At 38.6% G+C, this 18,620-nt stretch overlaps 1 protein-coding gene across 4 annotated transcripts in view; it reads left to right on the forward strand.

The window, feature by feature from the left end:
• Window positions 1-18,620, forward strand: part of LOC122568763 (protein unc-13 homolog B) — a 377,765-nt gene that overhangs the window by 23,738 nt on the left and 335,407 nt on the right. For 3 of the 4 annotated variants that reach the window (XM_043728897.1, XM_043728898.1, XM_043728901.1), the window contains exons 2-4: window positions 1,549-1,578; window positions 7,591-7,693; window positions 11,425-11,677. In XM_043728897.1, coding sequence (XP_043584832.1) covers window positions 1,549-1,578; window positions 7,591-7,693; window positions 11,425-11,677 — 386 coding nt within the window. The remainder of the gene's footprint in view (window positions 1-1,548; window positions 1,579-7,590; window positions 7,694-11,424; window positions 11,678-18,620) is intronic. The other variant, XM_043728900.1, reaches the window with a different exon arrangement.

An 18,620-nucleotide genomic window follows, 5' to 3' on the forward strand; every position in this document is an offset into this window, starting at 1 on the left:
TCATATTTTCACAATCACACTATTACTCTGTCATAAACCGCATATTATTCTCATCATGAATCTTTCGATCATTTTCACACGACGTCATCAGCCAGTTAGTCGGACAACGCTGCTTTTCTTTCAACCGTTCGATGTAGAAGATGAATCGGTCAAATACAGGTTTTATAATATCATTACCGACGCTTTTCTCCGGAAGAAATTGAATTCTCTTCTCGTTTTCAAATAGTCAGATCTAATAATGTCTGGACGTGCGTATGTGCAATTGTACAAGTGTGCACAGCCCTATCTGTCTACGCGTTCGGTAAATGCATATATGGAAGCCGTTTCAAGGCAGGCTCATTGTCGTTGAAGTGTCACACGTGAATTGCGGCGAATTGATTTATTCATAGATAGCGGATGCTCAATGGAAAATCGTGGAGCGTCGAAATCGAATTCACCAGCCACCGGCTTCAATTTCCGTGTATATGTGTCTTCGGGATGCATTTAAAAGTGGCTGCCTATTTTTGTGACCAAGCCGAGCTTTCCAACGGGTTTCCATGGAATCGAAGATCCAAAGATGCAATGGCGTTTCAGCGTTTCAGTTAGAAAGTATAACTCCAGAATTAATTTGAAGAATAGAGTTCTGCAGATTTCGTACATTTAGTATCGTTTGTCCTATAAATTAAATAGTCGTCGAACAGAAATTCATATTACATCAATTTGTCACGACAAAAAGTATAATTTGATGATATCTCAGTGGTTCGACGTATCGACTGATAACCAGCTCTGCTCTGTTCCTTTTTGTATAATATGCACGAATTTGTCGGAGTGGACATATTCTGCAATTCGAAAAAAGCAATATGCAATTCGATTTGACGTTATGGTAAGAAGATAAATATCTGCTTCAAATCCGAAGAGAGTCAATCTTGTAATTACTGATGATTCTGCGCGTAAAAGAGGATTAGATACTTCTCGAGTTATTACGTTGATTCGACGACATTTTGTATGATCAGTATTTTACGATAATGTAGAGTAACAACGATGTCCTTTTCTAAGCTAACTTATGAAAGCTGTTATTTAATGTATCACAAAGATTTTCGTGCTTCGAGCGATAATAAAATCATTAATTGAACATAAATAAAAAAATGAAACTAATTGATAGTCAATGAATTCGAAATGATCATAAAATGACACAAAAGTCCTCGTAGAAACGTATATGTACTCTTTTCAAAGAGCGTCGTTTCTTATCTTCGTCGAATGATCTTGGCCTTAGGGTAGAATGAAATTAACCATTGCGTTAAGACAAATAAATGGGATAACCTACTTTCGTTTTAATTATTCCGAACGTCCAGCTGCGTGCATATTTACGTATGCTTTTAATCGAACCAGCGTGCTTTAATTCCATTTATGCACATGCTCGCACGCTCACACAGTTGATACGTTGATTTAGCGAAATTAAGTGACCCACCAGAACTGTTAATATTATCTTTTACCGGTATCGTGTAAACAATCATTCGGAATCAATCGGTACCTTTGATTTATGACCTATTTTCTCCTTTTCTGTTGCAGTGAAGAAGGCGCGGTTCGTCTGCGAGGAAGGTTTGTATCCTATGAAAACGGGAAGAAGAGTCTAATTGGGATCCAAACTTGAAGTTGTTCTAAAATGAGCCTTAAAGACTTGCACGAGCGTGGCGCAAATAGTTACTTACACATGCAAATTACGAGCGATCAACGTTCACCGTGGGACGATTGTTTCGAAAATTGAGATAGAAGCGATACTATTCGCGAAATGAAGTCTTTACTCACGCTCTAGTTTTAAGGTTCGGGCAAAATTTGTTGCACTCCGATTGGAACGGTTCCAAGCTAAAGGTTATGCGATTCCTCAACCGGAATATCGCGATGTTCTGTTCATGCCGAAATAATTTTTCCGCGGTACCGACGTGCAGATCTTTCGCGACAACGCGACGTTACGCGACTACCAGTTTCTCAAAATCTTCCCCTTTTTTCTTCTTACCGATGTTTGCCTCAGTTTGTTTTCGAACATGCAAATAAGCTATGCTCGAATCCTCGCGAAGACTCCAGTTACATTAAACGATCAGATGCTTCGTAACTAGCGACCGACTTAGTTCTACTTAGATCGAAGACTTAAATCGCTCTCTACGTGCTTCGTGAAGGAACGTGTCCTTGATCTTTCTTCGATAGCTGCATTTGCTCATTAGTATCGTTTGTTCGCAAAAACGACTGGGTTTGCGTCAAACCTAATGTTGCAGGGAAACATTTCGAACGAATTATTAGAATCGTTAACGACAGAGATGTGTATCATAAAGGATTTCTTGGTGTTACGCTATTTGCTGAAAATACTCGAGAACGACATTGGAAATATGCAAAAATTTGTTATTCATCGCCCTAAATCGTTCCATTTTCTGTTTGAGAATGTCACGAATTCGCGATATCACAGTGAAACGGTTTATACCGGGCGTAGAATTTATTCTTTATTTTAAAGCGACCATCTTATTGCTAGTCATGAATGATCGTGATTTTTGTCGTGTCACGGCGTTATTTAAAGCGAGACAATTTCCAGGAACAACAGCGATATTTGCACATATATGCTGTTAACGCGTTTAAACTTTTCAGATCGTAGTAATTTCCTGTTACGTCTAGCCAGCTTACCGGCTCTCGTGTTTCATAGCATTCTCTCGCTAGTTATAGGCAAAAGCCTCCAGACTTTGAGTAACTTCGCGTTCATATCGCGCGTCTTTTTACGTTCGGTTACGTGTGTTACCACATATAACCTGAGACTAGTAGAATCATTGTTTTTCATGTGGATAATTTTGTGTATAGAAACGCAACGTTTATGGATAATTTTAATTGTGGAGTTCTCTTGCAAAATTAGATCAATACTATTGGAAAAATTGTACAAGTCACGATGAATTGTCTTGCGCAACAGTAACAAGCCTGATAATAAAACGTATAAAATTCTAAAAGCAAATTTTACAGCTAAATTTCAAATCGCTTAAAGTTATAAAATTATCAAAGTGTCAATTTACTAATTGTCAATTTTCTAATATTATTAGCTGGTAAATTACTGTGCAAGAGAGGCCTACACGGAGTGTTATCAGAGTTAACGTTTCAGAGTGAAAAGCTCTTGATTTGTTATTCATAAAATCATACGAAAAAAATTGGTTGTATCAGCATTTGTGTGACCAATTTCTATCGTTAGACAGGTACTGCGTCGATTATCAGTTTAGTTTGTTTCACACACTTCTGACGAGACATAACAACGATTTTGCTACATAAACTCATTTATATTTTCCTGATATATTGTTTGCTGAGGCTCTAGCATAATTTAGCTTAAACAATATGGCAATAACAAAGTTACCAAAATTTCAGAACCATAGATGTACATATCGAAACCTTTACTATCAGAATTCACTTGACATTCCACGAGTAACTTGGAGCCAAGGTTTCTCTATCCCAAGGGACCACCTGATTCCGCAGTTCTATTGCCGCAAGAGTTCTCTTAATCCGAAGAACCACTTAATTCCAGGGTTCAGTCACACGAAAGGTCCATTTTTAGCCATAGAGTTCGTTTAACCAAGATTTTTATACTTTTTGAAACTATGTAGCTTTCTGAGGCTGCTGGTTTTTGCAATCTATTTGATGATTCTTGCAAGTTCTTGGTAGCATTCGTTTGGTTATAGAGTTCATTCGACCTGAGAGCTCACCTGGCGTCAAAAATTTCGATTCCATAAATAACTTTGTCGCACAATTTGCTTGTGCCAGCTCGGAGGATCTTTAAAGCGATAATAATTCTGAATTCGAATAGTCACATATCAAAGTAAGGCTCTGGGTTCAAATTGTTCCTAAGACTCGTGGTCGCTGCCATAGACGGTAAATGGGCCGTAAGGAAGTTATATGTGAAACCAAGATGTCTTGATAATCTCCCTGTATAAGTTAATCCTGGCACTATGCGGTTCCTGGTGTTAGGTGGACATTTTTGAGTCAAGCGGTACGCGATGCTATGTGGTTTCCTGGAGTAAGTGGATTCCGGCATCGTGTGGCAAGTAGGGCCAACAGATTGAACTTTGAACGACTTTAAACGATAGACGCTCTGTAGTCTATGGCGTCGTATAATCACTAATACCAAAGCATCAGGCGATAAGTAGCGTATACGGTTTACAGCGCTAGACAGATTCTTCAGCTAAGTGGATCTTGGTACTTCGTGAGCTGTAAATCCTTAGAATTTCTACAATTCGTTTATTACACACTCTGATTGCTTATTGTATATCTTGTGAATTTACAATTATCTATATAGCGCATCTTATATCTCAACGAAGAAGTTATCCGTGTTCCGTTTTGTAGATACTTGTCTTTATCCAATATCTTTGAACACATTTGCACGAATCTACAGCCACTCGAATCTTGTTTCTCTTATCTGAATGGTTTGACATCAAACTTCGAGATTCCAAGAAAATCTTTTTCTGCTCATCTTGCCATTGACCAAACTCGCTAAATCTACTTATCAGCTCTTACAAGCTCATTGCTCCGAGTTCTCCTTCAGGTCGGCTATTTTGTACATTTCCAATATTAATATCGCCAAATGGTTAATGTCGATTAGTGTATATATATATATATAACTTTAGTTAATTATAGTTAGTTTGAAAATTTGATTCTAGTTATTGAATATTAAAGTCGTCGATTGAATTTTTAAATAGTCGGGCAAATCCGGCTGGCGCTGGTTATTCGCTGCAGCGATGAGAACGACCTGAAGCTATGCTAATATCGCTAATGTATGCACGTACTTAAATAAACGAATGCAAGAGCTTTTTGTACCGAAGTAACCTCGCGTTTACTTCGATGTACGAACACGTGAACGAGGAATTGTTTAGAAGGTTCTGATAACAGGCGATATATCATGCAAATCAGAGTGAAACGTTGTTCCTGGTGTATCGCTGGAAATGCGATCATTTCAGATGAAATAAGACTCCAACAAGAATTTCAATTATGCAAAACGGTTCAGGCTTGCGCTCGTGCGTCCCACTTAAACGACAGCCTCCGTTGTTGTTATTAATAACTCGTTTTACGGCAATTACATTAACCGTAATTAAATATTCATCGATAATGGAAATTGTCTCGCTTTATGAATCAATAAAAATATATTGCAATACAAGCAGTACAGTAAGCAAGGGAATTGCAAATCGACATCGAAATTCCATCTGTTTCTCTGTATCTCTATACGTAATCTCTTCATTCGAAGAAATTTTTCATTCTATCAAGGGATTAATAGAATGTTTCAATTATTTTGATAATTATTTCAACTTTCTATCTAGACGATCCATATACTACCTCGTTTATCACATTGTCTTTCAGTTCGTTAATTTTGTTCTCTACACAGTCGCATAATTTTTCATTCTCGATAATAATAATTAAATCTCGAGCGGTTTTCGACGAGTTAATTCGTCAATCCTGAGTATCGATCCATGCGTGGCTTCGTTGATTCGATCGCTGTGATACAAACTTCAATCGGCAGGAACAATTTCGTTGCACGTAGTAGCAAAATATCTAGTCAGTGTAGTTGAAACGCGCATCGAATATCGTAAAACGGATTTTTTTCACGAGTTATCGAGAGCTTGCAGCCGGAATGTATACTCGTGCACAGACGACAGAGTCGAAAGCTTATAGAGCTTTACGGTTCGTCTGCGCCGTTTCCCAGGCACGCAGATGGGTCGAAAGACTATCCGTATCTTTGGTAAATTGAGAAACGATCGGGCTACCTTCGAAAGAATGTTACGATTCTATGTATCTGCGTGTCTCTGATCTTTTGTTATCGATTCGACATCGACTTACGGATGTTCACCGTCGCCATGGGTTGTTAGAAAGGTCAAGCTCTGACAGTTTATCGAGGGAACATCGTCACGAAGAATAATCGTTTGTCTTTCTTTAATTATACGTACACTAACACACGACAGTATTAGATCGTTCGGAAAAATCGTAGTGGAAGTTGAAAAGAATTTAAGCGAAGTTAAACTTTCTGCCATCTATAATTTCGTGAATTTTTTCTTGAAAAATCGTGCGTCTCTTTCAATAATAAATTCCTTCGAGTAATTTTTTTGAGGTTTCTAGAGTACTTAATTTATTGTACATATTTTTCGAATAAAATGTAAAATAATCTGACTTATGTTCTTCTTTAGCGATTTTCATTTTCTAAGATCGATATTCCTGTCGTGTACCGATCTTCTAGTAAACGTATGTTCGTAATAGATGTCTCGTAACCTCCATACATATACATTTTCCAATTTCTTTTCAATTTTATCGATATAATATAATTACCATAGTCGATCTCGTTATAGTGTTAATGAATTTTAGAAACTTTCATATGACGCACTCGATACGCGCATAAAAATTGTTTGTGTTGAGTGTCCGTTGAACATTTTCACGAATCTTGAAACGAAACACTTGAAAGTGTTTCGGTAATTTCCATAAATGACGCTTTAATTGTCCCATGACGAGAAGGTACGCGACAGAAATATAACGATGTTTCGGATATTCGTTACGAAGCTAACTGCGATTTTTCGTTCCCGACTGGATAAAAGTCCTCGCCGGCGCGGAAATATTTTATTATTTTTCCAGTCGCGCGCTCGTGTTTGAAATATAAACGCGCGACGTCCGGTTGCGGTAATTAAAAGATTTTTTTTAATTAAAGCACTCGCGAATCCGTTCTCTATCTGGCATGCTCAGAGAATGCGAAAAGAATGTAATTTCGTGACCGTTCCTCTAATCAGGTGTCGGATCTTTTGATATTAATGAACAAGGACGGATACAAGGGAATGAACGGACGATTAGCGAACAACTCGGCTAATTTCGTTCCTTCCTTTCGATGAAAGTGTCTCGAACTATGTGTTCACGACCTTTTACAATTAGATTAATGCAAAATTAAGCTTTTTGAAACAACATTATTCCTTGTCAGAAAGCAAACTTTCATACGCTCTTAATCGAATATTGCGTTGACAACTAAGTGATTGCGGATTTTGTCATTAGGTGGTATTGACAAAATCTGCAATCACTTAGTTGCCAACCCAATACAAATGCACAAACGCCATTAAACAATTTAGACGAGATTCTCTAGAAACAATCAATCCTAAACATTTATACACGCGTCGTGTACATTCCGTTCGTATCAAGATCCCCGTTGGAGAATTTCAATAATTAATTTTTTATCTCGACGTACTGTTTCGGCCTACGCGAGTCGACGTTCCAGGACGCGACGGCAAAGCGTAACGTAGCTTGTTCGAGAGAGATTTAATTTATTGGGTGGACGGAATAAATCCCAGTTTATCCGATCGTAAATAATTTTTGGTCGGCGCGACGCGATACATTGATGCCGGCCGTTCCTCTCTGCGGCTGGCCCCTGTCTATTTATCAACGTCAACATTTCCATTTCCACGAGACAGATTTCTTTTACGAGCTGCATTGTGTGTCTTTCTTTGCACGATCAATCGAAATCGCATAACCCTGGCCTGGCCGTGATCGTTGCGCCCCGCTCGTTCAAGGGAAAACAAACTGCTTGAATTTTCTCGGACCCGATTCAGATTCGATCAACCACGATTTCAGCGGAACAATTCAACTCCTACGTAACACTGAAGCTGCAGAATGTGAAGTCGACGACAGTCACGGTGAAAGGGGCCAATCCATGCTGGGAGCAAGATTTTCTTTTGTAAGTACATGTTTGCGAACGTATTTATTAACAAGAAAGGTCGGTAGGTCTGCCGAATTTACGAGAGAGCCCCGACGAATATCGTCCCTTGGTATCCAATGTTTTCCACGATTTCCCCCTTCGAATAGATAAAACCATAGGGATAAAACAGACGAAAGGGACGGACCGTTTCAATTTCGAATTTGCAGTTCACCGATGTTCCAAGTTCGCCATCTGTTGTAGTCTATCGCTCGTAAATGTCTGGATACTATTTGGATTTGTGCGTCTAACAGCACGTGAATTTCCTTAAAGCGTATAAATCAATGCTAGATCGATAGAAGCAGTCTTTGCTACTTCTTTATCTAATTATTAGAATGTACATATTGAGATATGTATAATTTTGTGTGCTAGACTAGATTGGCCGCGTAGTAGTGACACACGTATGTGAATAGGAGTGTGTTGAAGTATGTGTGCGCGTATCGAAAAACAGATGAATGTAACTGTTCCGTTGGCAGTGTGGTATGGGCGATGGTGAGACGAAAAGAGTGTCGAGACGCGTGCAAATGTATATCGACGAAGATCCTGGAAATCGTTTATTAAACAAATCTAAAATTATTTTAACATGAATTCTAAGTGTAACCTTGGTGTTCCTTTACTTTTATTTCGGCAATTAAGATCCACAATTCTCAACAGTACATTTGAATAATTTGTTAAAAAACTTTGCAACGGTATATCTTTTTTTCTACGACAAGATATAAAATTCATTTATATCATCATTGACTTTGAATATTAATATTTGTAACGATGTCGGTTTACGAGAATCTACTAGCTGTGTCCAACTTCTTTTGCCTTCGATAACAATATTTAGTGGGTCGGTGTTGAATGAAAATGATGAGAGTCGAAAGAAATCGACGAGATTTCGCGATCGAGATAACGAGTGCGCGTTATCATTGCTCGTTCATTACCGAGTTCGTGTCCGAGCTCGATAACGTAGAGGTTTTGCGATCGACTATCGAATCCCTTTAAGAGGTGAAATCCTCCCCCACCTTAAAATCCATAATTGATATAATAAATATACGCTTAGTCGGTAAAACAAAATAATCCATTTGTTGTTGAAGATAATACGATTAGCTGATTGCTAGTTGTATTTCGCGGTTCGATCCATTTACATTCGGACTAGCATCCTTATTTGCTTTCTTTTCGCTCTTTTTTCAGTCCTGATGATATTTTCCGTTCGAGTATCGATTTCTCACGCTGACAAAAGCGAACTTCGTTCCTTTGCGGCACGATATGGTATAATTACGCTTTAGAATAATTCTGTCGACGTCGTTTCCCGGTATGCTTTATCATTCCGATATTATCAGTAGTACGTGGGTGTTGAGAAATATAATGTGGGATATGATTTGCTTATTTATAAAAAGAGGACGATGGTGATGGATGTAATATTCAAATATTTTCTGGTTGCTCTTTATTATTAGCCTAGTTTTCTTTTTCTCACTCTCTCTCTCTCTCTCTCTCTCTCTCTCTCTCTCTAACTTTTTCTTTTTCTCATCCACTTTATTCGCGAGAAAGTTAGATTCTTCAATGAAAGTTCTCACGATGTAATTTTATTTTCGATATTAAATAGAACACGATATAAATTCATTGAAAAAGTTTGTTTTCAAATTGCACTTTCATAGATGACAATTTAAAATTGGAAACAATCGGCTATATTCGTTAATACGTTGTCGATATTGGAACAGAAAATTCGGATAGTTCAATTTTCAGAATGTATTACAAGAATGTGCTAGCTATTGTTAACAACGGTTCATTTGATTTTCAATCGCACGAAATAGTACGGGCTATGTGAAAAATATACGTACATTAAATTTCCTATTATTTCAAGACAATTTAAAGGACCAGAAAAATCACGATTTGTTAAATTCAATAACTTCATTTCTTTCTTTCCTTTCTAAAAAAATCACAAAAGGACGCTGTTATAGAACATTTTAATTCAGGACCCCCTTAATACTCACTCGGAGAAGCAAATTAATCGACGCATTAGCACGTGTGTGTAATGTTAATACTCGATATGTAATATAAATATTCCTCTATAGCGTTGCTAACAAGTCTCGCGGTTGATACGACATTAAATCAGAATTGAAAAAAAGGGGAAAATGACGGAGGTGAAGAAATTATCTGTCTATCTACGAGCAGCATTGTAGTTGACCGATGTTCGTGCAAAAGTTATGGAAATTCCGAATGAAATTACGACGACGAGCAGCGTCTTTTCTAAGGAAGAACTTTCGACTTAAAATCCCTCGTTCGATTCGACATGGCTGGTGTTCGCGAAGAAAGCACGCAGCCGCGTCCGTTTTTCCGTTTATACGAGTCGTGAGATAGGTTTCTAAAGACGAATGAGGTCTATCAAGTTATGCCAAGTTATGCGACGTTATGAACGTGATTCGCATTTCTGTCCCGATATGCCTCCAAGCTACGCAGATCGAAATAAATAGAAACGAATAATTCTACACCGATTCATCAATTTCCCTATTTCGTCAAAGCTTTCGCTTAAATTTTCATTTAAATTTCGCAACGATGTCGAATTCTGATTTATCCCTTGCCTAGTTTACATTGTTAACGCGAAAATCAGATCGCGTGAAATGGTCGACACGGAGAACACGCTATTGATCGACCGTCTAAAATATATAAGGAGGACAATTGCGAATGGTGGAGGTGGAAAATAGGAGAATTTTGGATCTTAGCTTTCTGAAACATCCTTACTGGCGCCGTTAAATCCTCACTTGCCAAGTTGCGAACCTTTAACCTACTTTCCCTTTGACGCCCCCCTCTCTGTACGCGGCCAGGCTGCATTTAAATCGTATTTATTTAACCTGTGACGAAACAACCGAAAATAAGAATCCCGACGATGTTATCGATCAATTTCCCTCGATTTAGAGCATCCGTATCGATTACGCTAATAATGCTGTTACGAAACGTCTATTTATATATCCTATCGATCCATAACGATGTAAGAGGCAAAAAGAATCAGCTGATTGGATTGCTGGTTTTCAATATAAAGGCACATTTATTCGTCGATTGGCCAACGTGATTAAGCAAATGCAAATTATTCGATGGTCTTAGCCGTTGTTTAAGTTTACTGTGCGAGACAATTCCTCTATTAAGATGCGATAAATCGTGAATTTAACATCAACGCGACAATATCCGAAGGGACGGTAATAAGAATCGTGGACGCGAAAGTCGTGAGTTTGAATGTTACTTTTAACAGCTACAGGGAACGAGGGAAGGATCAGTCGATATCGAGTCACCGGATCGTGATTCGAATGCGAATCTTCTATTTGCCGTTCTAACTAATTAAGTTTTCCAATCAGCGGACGAATTGTTTCCCCTTAAGTCTAATGTTTAAACTAGAATAGTTAATCGGCTCGTTAACGGCGTAATCGTAAAATTCCTTTCAATTTCTATCTTTATTCCTTGTATTTCTCCATTTTCTATAGAGCGACGTGCAAAAGTTTCAGATAGATTTTTCATTTTATATTCGAAAAGCGATATCGAAAGGAAGAGTACGAGAATACGGCGAGTAAACGTGATATTAGTTAAGATTCTTTAAAATATCGTTTTTGGGATATAAAGTGAAAAATCTCTGTGAAACTTTCACACATCGCCGTAAGCGAGAAAGATTCTTTGCCAATATAATAAAACGAGAAAATAAGAAACGAAAAGTGTAAAATAAAAATTTGTTTGTTATTCAGCGAAACGAACGATATGAATACGGGCCTTCTGGTGGAAGTTTGGTGCAAGGGTTTCCTGTGGGATCGTTTCTTGGGCTACTACTACGTCCCATTATCAGAAGTGTCCTACATGAATGAGGTAACGTCTAAGCAGTCCTACAATACATCCACTGGCACGGTATCGACAGGGAAACAAGAACAACAACAACACATATCCTCTGACAGCATGCGAGACACGAACAGCAATACACAGCCACCAGACATCATCAGCACGGTACACTAATTGATACATGTAGCTAGCCAGATTTCTGTCTTACCAACACTGCAGATTAATTTCTAAACATGCATGCGACCCCGCTGTCATATTTCCGAGACGCGGTTACAGTAAAATCATGATTACACTCTCGACGTACACAGCTCCTAAACGGGAATGGGTGTCCGTAATATTCGAGGATCGATTAGAAGCGGCGTGTCTCGATATTCCGTGCACGTGGCACTCTTATCACGATATGAACTCGATTTTCGCGTGTACGTCGACGTCGTGTATATTAAATGAACCCGTGCTCGTTCACGACGTATTTGACGCAAAGCCGGTATAAACGAAAAAAGAAAAAGTTAAGAAACTAGGAGAATAGGCAAGTAGCGGTTCTTCGGTAAAAATAGTACGTACTAGCTGCCACGAAGTAATTTGCAAAATCGTAATCGATGGTATTCCAGATTTACGATCTAAACGTGTTACCGATACTTAACCGTGTACGTATTTCTCATGTTCGCTCGGTGCGGTGGTTGAACTGTTTCGCGAAGCGGCGGTATATTCCGATCGGTGTAGATACAACTAGGCGCGAAGGAACACGATTACGAAGTAGCGGGACGTTTAAAAGCGTACGAGTTCCACTTTACGACTGATCGATGATACAACACGTCAGGCAGAAATCCCGCGACACTTACGTGAAATAGTGGTAATTTTTTTCTGCTGACTAGTTTCCAAGTGAACGAAGTCAGCGTGTGTAATGTTGCACGGATTTGCTAAAAAGAATTAATCACCCCTTGGAGACCGATACCTCGAACCGTGCACTGTTTACCGTTTAACTTGGGGCACGAGGGAGTCATTTTTTTCAAGGAACATTGACCAGATACGATCGACATGGAAGGTGTAATTAGTACATCGGGTGAGATCTTGCACCTCTTCTTATTACAAAGGACCGGTAGGTGTGTGGCGAAGCAGAGATTTGATTCGTTGTTTATACGTCAGCACGAACTAAAGGCAGCTATTCGTCGAAGAACGACGTCAAAAGCATAGCGAATTCTTTATTCGTATCGCTCCCTTCCCCGTCCTGTTATTTTCCAAACGACTTTCCCGTAAACGCCGCGGGATCGCGCTCCATCGAGCATAAACTTTGCACGATTTTGTAACAGAGGAAAGAAAAAAGGAAGCGTGGCAAAATAAGGGCATGGGATATAAGGCATGGTATACGTCGGCATACGGCATGCTGACAGGTTTAAATGGCATCGCGTGAGTGTAACTGATCGAGAAGGCTGCTCATAAAAAAGAGAGGGAGCAATACGTGTGCAAACGACCGGTTTAAAAAATCCCGTGGATAGATCGGTGACACGATACATTGTCGTGGTAGGCTTTTGCAAGAGATTTTATGCCATTTCGTACCAGGTATCGCGATAGTAAACTCGTATAGGACACAATGTATATTAATAAATAGGCCGCTGATGTTTATGCATTTACGAGAAATTTAAATGTGCAAAAATGTAAATACAGTATGCTTAGGCATACAAAATGTACTAACGTAAGTAAAGTGGTCGTGAAACGAATTTTTATTTAGACTCCGTCTCTTTAGTCGTGTTCATAGAAACATGAATTTGCATGAGCATCCGCAGTGTGCTAATGGATAACATGAATGAAAAATGAGATTTTTCTATTTACTTGCTGATTATTTTATTTGGAATTTAAATATCTTGTCGCGGCGCTCCTAAGAATCATCTCTCGATACTGATTTTTCGTTAAGAACGATTTCATCGAATTTATGGGAATTGCCTCTCTACATCAGTTTTTCATTAAAAAGTTTTTTTTTCTTCATTCAGAATGTTTCATCGAGTATTATCTCGAGTATCGATCTCTTTTTCGTTGTAGTAACACGACCGTGAGAAAGTGGTGAAATTTTTATCGAACGAGTTAAGGGTGTTTGGAACAGAGTAATGGACGTATGAGAAAAGGGTATTTGTTTAGTTCGAAGCGTGAGAAGTGCGAAAGTAGAGTGTTTGAACTAATTGTAAGTTCTTGAGTCACGACGCGAACGAACGTTCTACGATTACCTAAGGTTTCCAGCTGTTTTCCTTTCTCTTTATATATCCTTTCATATATATATATATATATATATCACAGTGGCTCAAGAAAGTAATCGAACGCTCATTATTAAAACAATGTAACAACTAATATAAGATATACGTATGAAAATTACATATCTAAAATTTGGGACGAATCCGATAACATTCGTCGAATGTTATGAAACATTTGTTACAATGACGTACAGAAACAAGGCCAGGAAAGTAATAAAACGTCTAGATATTAAGCGAATAAACAATGCTTTTGTATACAAAGTGGAATCATTCGTAGGCTAAGTTGATGTAGAAACATCGTGTTGTGAGTTTCTTGTTACGCTGTGAATAATATCAGTTTGCGTACCGACAATGAGTTCGGAAATACCAGAAATTCGAAAGGGAATTGATATTAAAATTGTACAAAGATGGAAAATCATATAAGCAGATCGTCAAATTATTAAACGGAAGTGTGTCTACGATACGTTATATTATCAAAAAATGAAAAAGCAAAGTAATAGTGACAAGAAAGCAGTACGTACTGTCAGGTCAAAGACACTAACTAATAGAAAAGAAAAAGCTATTATACGCGAAATAAAGAAGCATCCAAATATCTTGGCTACGAAGTTTACTCAAATGGTTGCCAACTATTTCGGGAAGAATATTCACGAGGAAATGATGTCGCAGAATTTTGTGACGCAATGATTTCCATGGTGGGATTCCAAGAAACCATTCGTTAACAGGACGAATCAAGCCAGGCGTTTAAACTCCACGAAGTAATTTATGAACGGAGATACTACTTTCTGGGATAAAGTTATATTCTCAGATGAAAGCAAATACAATGTATTTAGATCGAATGGACATCGCATGTCTGGAGCAAAGCCAATTCAGAAACGAATATTAAACATTTATGTTCTGCTATGAAGCATAACGACGATTCCGTGATGTTGCGTGTACGGCTACAAACGGCACTGGGAATCTCGTTTTCATAGGTGGTATTTGTAGAATATTATTCTAGATACGTATAAATCTTGAAATATTTGTAAAAAATAATATAAAAGACAACGCTACAAAATTGAGATTATCAAACAATTTTTCTTTTTAACACGACAATAACTTCCAGTCAAACGCGATCGGAATCGCGAAAGAATTGTGAGCGTGAAAGAATTATCGTACAATACGTGTAACATACGCCCCCACAAAGTCTCCGGATTTTAACTACATCGAATGTTCTTGTGGGCGGAAATCGGTAAAAAATAAAAAATTACGAAATAACTTGGAAAGACATACTGGTAAAACAGACAAAAGTTTATCGAAGTATGGAACTGTGTATCTGTTCGTTATAAACAAACCTTTTGTATGTCTTACATTACATTCAAAACCTTATACCAGACTTTCTCTTGTTTTCTACGCCAATAGGCTGAGCGCAGGTTGAAATTCGTAAATTCCGCACAAACGTAATTTGCAAATTCGCGCGGGTAATATGCGACGATGCTCTCATTAAAATTTTACGGCCAAAGAGTTCTGTTTTCCTTCAAATTTCGTTTATATAACCCACAAAAGTAGTACGCGGTCTACATAAGCAAGCAAAGAAAACTAGTCTCGTTTCCACCGTCAATTCCCTACTTTTGATTTATGAATCTTAAAATTAAGAACGATAGCGAACTACATATCTCTATCGATGTTTCTACATATTATCGATATTCAAAATATTATCTTGCATTTGAAAATCCATCGCAGAAATTCCACAGCTTTTCTCTTTCCCTCTCAAACGCTGTTTCCTTTCACAATTAACAAAGCGCGAAGTATCGACATAATAATTACTTCGAATCAACGTCATTCGTCGTCATTCGTGTTTCATCATTAGAGGTCGGATACCGCGAATTATTTCCAAATAATCTTGGAGATCGATAAGTGAACAATCGGCAAACACAGAGCAACGAAGGGTACGCGCACGAAGAAACGCAACGATATCGAGCATTGCACGAACGGTTTGATTCGACTATGGCTGTTTGTTTCATAGAAGCGTTGGTCCATTCCAGATCGACCAAATATCGCGCGTGGCATCGAGTGGATCATCGAAATGACTGGATATTCTCGCAGAGCTCGCCGTACATGTCCGGTAGTGCACGTGAAATGAAACTGAAACGAGCGTTTAGTGTTTACACATGGAACGAACCTCGGATCAATTGACGCCGGTTATACGTTCGGATGGAAGTGTGTAACGAGTTTCAGGTTAGCCTTCATGATGTCGCCGTTGCGCCGGTTCGGTCTGTGCATCGGTCCAAACCTGGTCGATAATGCGATTACCGGTGGACGCCAGTGTTTGCCTCCGTGACTGTTGCGAATCGGGGAAATAAAATGTGATATCTTGAAAGTTCCGCTCGAGGAAATCGCCAGTTTCTGCTCGCTCGAGAATTAATTCGATCGCCGCCGACAAAAGCTTCTTCATCTCGATCGAGTTCGATGTTTGATCGTCCTGAAAATCGTGAGAACCTCGAAGCCCGAGACACGTGTGTACTCCCGAGTGTACATCTTCGAAAGGATATACAGGATACAATTTTGAAATTACTGTTCAAGTTATTTCGCTTCCTAAAATATTTGTGCTATGATGAAGATGGTTGTCAAAAAATGATAAAAACCTTGCCACGATTAATTCGTACAGCGATGCAGGTATTTACAATGAATAAATTATGTACGTTACTGGTTTACGCGAAACTGCTTAATAAATAATTTAAATTCATAACCAGTTACTCGCATAGTACAAATATTGCTTTTAGTTATTAATTTATTGATTTTCATATTTCCGTAGCACTCGAGCACTGTGAACGCGAACTGATTATAAAGCGATACTTATCAATGGTGGTATACACGTATTAACCTTTCGATTAGCGAGACCGAGATTTTTCCCCATTCAGTTTTATCCTGAGCACGATTCGTCGATAATTGGAGAGTGTAGGTAGCATCTGATCCGATCTATCTCGTTCCGATTCCCTTATCTCTCATCTTCTCCATATCGATGGTTTCTTGTTAATTTAGAAGAGTAACGATACGATCGCGGGTGTAATTACGCGATGCCAGCGTTACCGTTACCGTTGCTCGTATAACGCGATTTCATACTCTGTGTTTCTTCTATCATACTTTTATAGCGAAACATTTCTTTGCTCCTTTGCAGATAATCATATTCGCGACAGAAACGGTGGGATTAATAAAAACAATTAGAACTGAGAAAATGTATTTAGCGGTGAATCACATTTAGAAAGGTTACAATGGCTTAAGTAATTGGCCTTTTCATCAACGGAAATCGGAAAATCACATCAACGGATCGTGTTACCGGTGAAACACGGTAGACTGGCCCGTCTATATGCAGAGTCCGCTTTCACTCTGGTGACACAGGTGAACTGCGAACTACAACAAGCTTACAGCTTACAGCCTGTCATAATCGATCCCAGAATTAGATTTCCTCTTGTTAATGTCATAGTACGCGCAGGTCGATCGTTCGTCGACTAGGAAGTTATTTCTTCCTTTCACCATTTCTCCGTTTTCTCTTTGTTCGTTATCTAGCTTTCTTTTTTTCTTTTTCTTTTTCTTTTTTTTTTTTGAAGGAAGACGGTGAACTTCCTATTTTTCCTTTCTTTTATATGTTATCTTTCCACATCGTCTATATTTGTATTTCCTTGCCTTTTTCCTTATACTTTTTTCTTTTTCAACTGGCGTCCTTTACGTGCTTGCAGAGCGATTATTTTTACGCTAATGGCAGTTCGTCTCCGTATATAAAATAAATAAATAAATAAATAAATAATGCGAGAAAGCAATCGTCGAGCGGAGCGGAGAACGATCGAAGTTTCACAATGAGGTAGAAGTCGAACTCGTAAAGGAACGAAATGTCTGCACGCGAAAGGTTCCGTTTGTGGTCACAGAAGTCGTTTCCATTGTTCCGTACAAAAATATCGGGTCTCTGTTCCAGTTCGCGATCGATTCGATATTCGGAAGGAAAACGCTCGTTCCCGTGGAAATCGAATGGCCGACTAATCGTCGGAAAAAGCGAAGAAAACTGTGTCCGACGATGGCCTCCGCTATTTACGCTTCGTCTTGTTTCGCTCGCGGATTTACAATTCGTATTATGCTAATTAATAGCTATTAATAATTAACAGCGAATGTTAACGATACTTGGAAACATAATTTCACTTATCTTTCGCATCGTCCTTGTCGGCTATTTCTTCGTTCCGTAAAACACACAGTCCGGGAAACTCGGTGATATCGATTTGCATATAAAGTAAGTTGGCCGCTACTTAGAAGTCGTATGACAAATTGGTCGTGTGGAGCAATTTTACTTGGCAAATGGATACCTTCTTTATGGCGACGGCCGGATTGATTGTTTTCACGCGTCTCGATGGCGAGAGAAGGAAAAATTACACTTCCCTATCGTACTTCTAATCTTAACACACGTTTTGTAATGTATCGTCTCTTTGCATCAAAAGCCACGTGATTTATGTGAAAGCGTAAATTATACAGAGACATCTCTGTCGGTGTATTTGAATGAATTTTGTTATACCTGACTATCGGTTAAAGTTTCCAAGAAAGTCTTAATAATAGAATTTTAATCATTCAGCCAAAACAGTTCCTTCGTTTAATTTCGTTATCCTTTTCTTTTCTTCCTCGAGATCCTTTTAATCGCGAAAGGTCTAATTCCTTTCTCTACATCATTCTCGAAACAAAAGGTGTGAAATCCACGATGAAATTAAGGTCCATTACGTCACGAATCCTAGTGGCCATTCCCCGAGGTTCTTGAACCTGTAAGATATTTTCCTGCGAGAAATTTCGACCGAAGAATTCCTTTATCTACCGTTCTTTCTTCGTTCGCGAGACTCGGTCCACTGCACTTTCAT

The sequence above is a fragment of the Bombus pyrosoma genome, linkage group LG6 (assembly GCF_014825855.1).
Source record: "Bombus pyrosoma isolate SC7728 linkage group LG6, ASM1482585v1, whole genome shotgun sequence".
NCBI classification, from domain to species: domain Eukaryota; kingdom Metazoa; phylum Arthropoda; class Insecta; order Hymenoptera; family Apidae; genus Bombus; species Bombus pyrosoma.